General features: G+C 42.5%; 1 protein-coding gene across 1 annotated transcript in view; it reads left to right on the forward strand.

Annotated features, from left to right (window-relative positions):
* Window positions 1–1,568, forward strand: part of LOC106869467 (uncharacterized) — a 39,926-nt gene that overhangs the window by 20,913 nt on the left and 17,445 nt on the right. The window contains exons 17-18 of the mRNA XM_052978108.1: window positions 425–558; window positions 1,221–1,356. Of these exons, the coding sequence (XP_052834068.1) occupies window positions 425–558; window positions 1,221–1,356 (270 nt within the window). The remainder of the gene's footprint in view (window positions 1–424; window positions 559–1,220; window positions 1,357–1,568) is intronic.

Consider the following 1,568-nt stretch of genomic DNA (forward strand, 5'->3'; position numbering starts at 1 on the left):
TGTGGCAGTTGTAGTGTTGTGGTTGCAGTGGTGCTGTGGTTGTAGTGTGGTGGTGAGGACATATGTGGCAGTTGTAGTGTTGTGGTTGCAGTGGTGCTGTGGTTGTAGTGTGGTGGTGAGGACATATGTGACAGTTGTAGTGTTGTGGTTGCGGTGGTTGCAGTGGTGCTGTGGTTGTAGTGTTGTGGTGGTGACATATGTGGTAGTTGTAGTGTTGTGGTTGCGGTGGTTACAGTGGTGCTGTGGTTCTAGTGTGGTGGTGAGGACATATGAAGTGGTGGTATAAGTGTATTGGACATATTTTGTAATGAAAACATGTTTTCCAAGTATGCAATGTACATTACAGTGGTAGTAAATGATTTACAGTGTGGGAGATAGTATGTGACTACATTTTTTTATTACGTTGTCTTTCTAAACATTTCAGTTTGCAGAAGAGATGGCCACAAAATCCGAATCCTTCCTGTCACTTCAGCCGTCTTTTATTGGATGCGGGAATGGTTATGTCGCCATGGTGCGCAACGGTGACCTCTACACCTGGGGAAAGTCCAACTCTGGTTGGTAAGTAACTCTTGAAAATTCTTGCAATTTTGGTGCTGCCATATCTGTGATGGTTAAAGATCTCTACCTTCATTTTATTGTTAACAGTAGAGCATGGGGTTAAGCGTCAGGCCACAAAATGTGCTGCGATAGCTTTTTTTAAAGTATTGATGCCATGTAAAAAACACCTGTGCCAGTGCTGTGTAAAAGCACCCAGTCCACTCTGTAAAGTGTTTGGTGTTAGGAAGGGCAACCAGCCATAAAAGCTGCCAAACATATCTCACCCATGCTGTAACTTGAATAATAATAATAATAATAATAATAATCATAGTAACATCAAAAAATACTGTAGGAATGAGAACCCATGTTCGAAATTTCCCCAAGACACCTGATGAAGGCTGGAAGGTATATCAGTTGAAATGTTGTGTTAATAACAAACAAGATGAGGACAAATATCCATCAAATGTAAATAATGTAGATATATATATGAGGGGGTAGTAAAATGTTCCTGGCTTTAAAGGTGTCGTGAAAGGCCTTGCTGGAGGCCCAACCTTCCAAGTTCTTTTACAGGGCTTAGAAAAACTGAAAGACTGGAGAGAGAGAATGGTGGTGGAGATATGTGGGGACATATCCTCAGTGTGTAGTTTATTTATTTTCTCTTTTATTTTCTTTAATGTTCATAGTCTTGGCCATGGAGACCTGACATCTGAGGATACTGTGATGCCGGTCAGCCGTGTGGAGACCCTTCACATGTTGAAGATATGTGTGACTAGTGTCACCTGTGGCGGTGAACACATCTTAGCCCTCAGCTCTCAAGGGGTAAGCACGACTTTTACTCTTTTACTCTTTTACTTGTTTCAGTCATTTGACTGCGGCCATGCTGGAGCACCGCCTTTAGTCGAGAAAATCAACCCCAGGACTTATTCTTTGTAAGCCTGGTACTTATTCTATCGGTCTCTTTTTGCCGAACTGCTAAGTTACGGGGACGTAAACACACCAGCATCGGTTGTCAAGCGATGTTGGGGGGACAA

This window comes from Octopus bimaculoides, chromosome 30 (assembly GCF_001194135.2).
Source record: "Octopus bimaculoides isolate UCB-OBI-ISO-001 chromosome 30, ASM119413v2, whole genome shotgun sequence".
Lineage (NCBI taxonomy): Eukaryota > Metazoa > Mollusca > Cephalopoda > Octopoda > Octopodidae > Octopus > Octopus bimaculoides.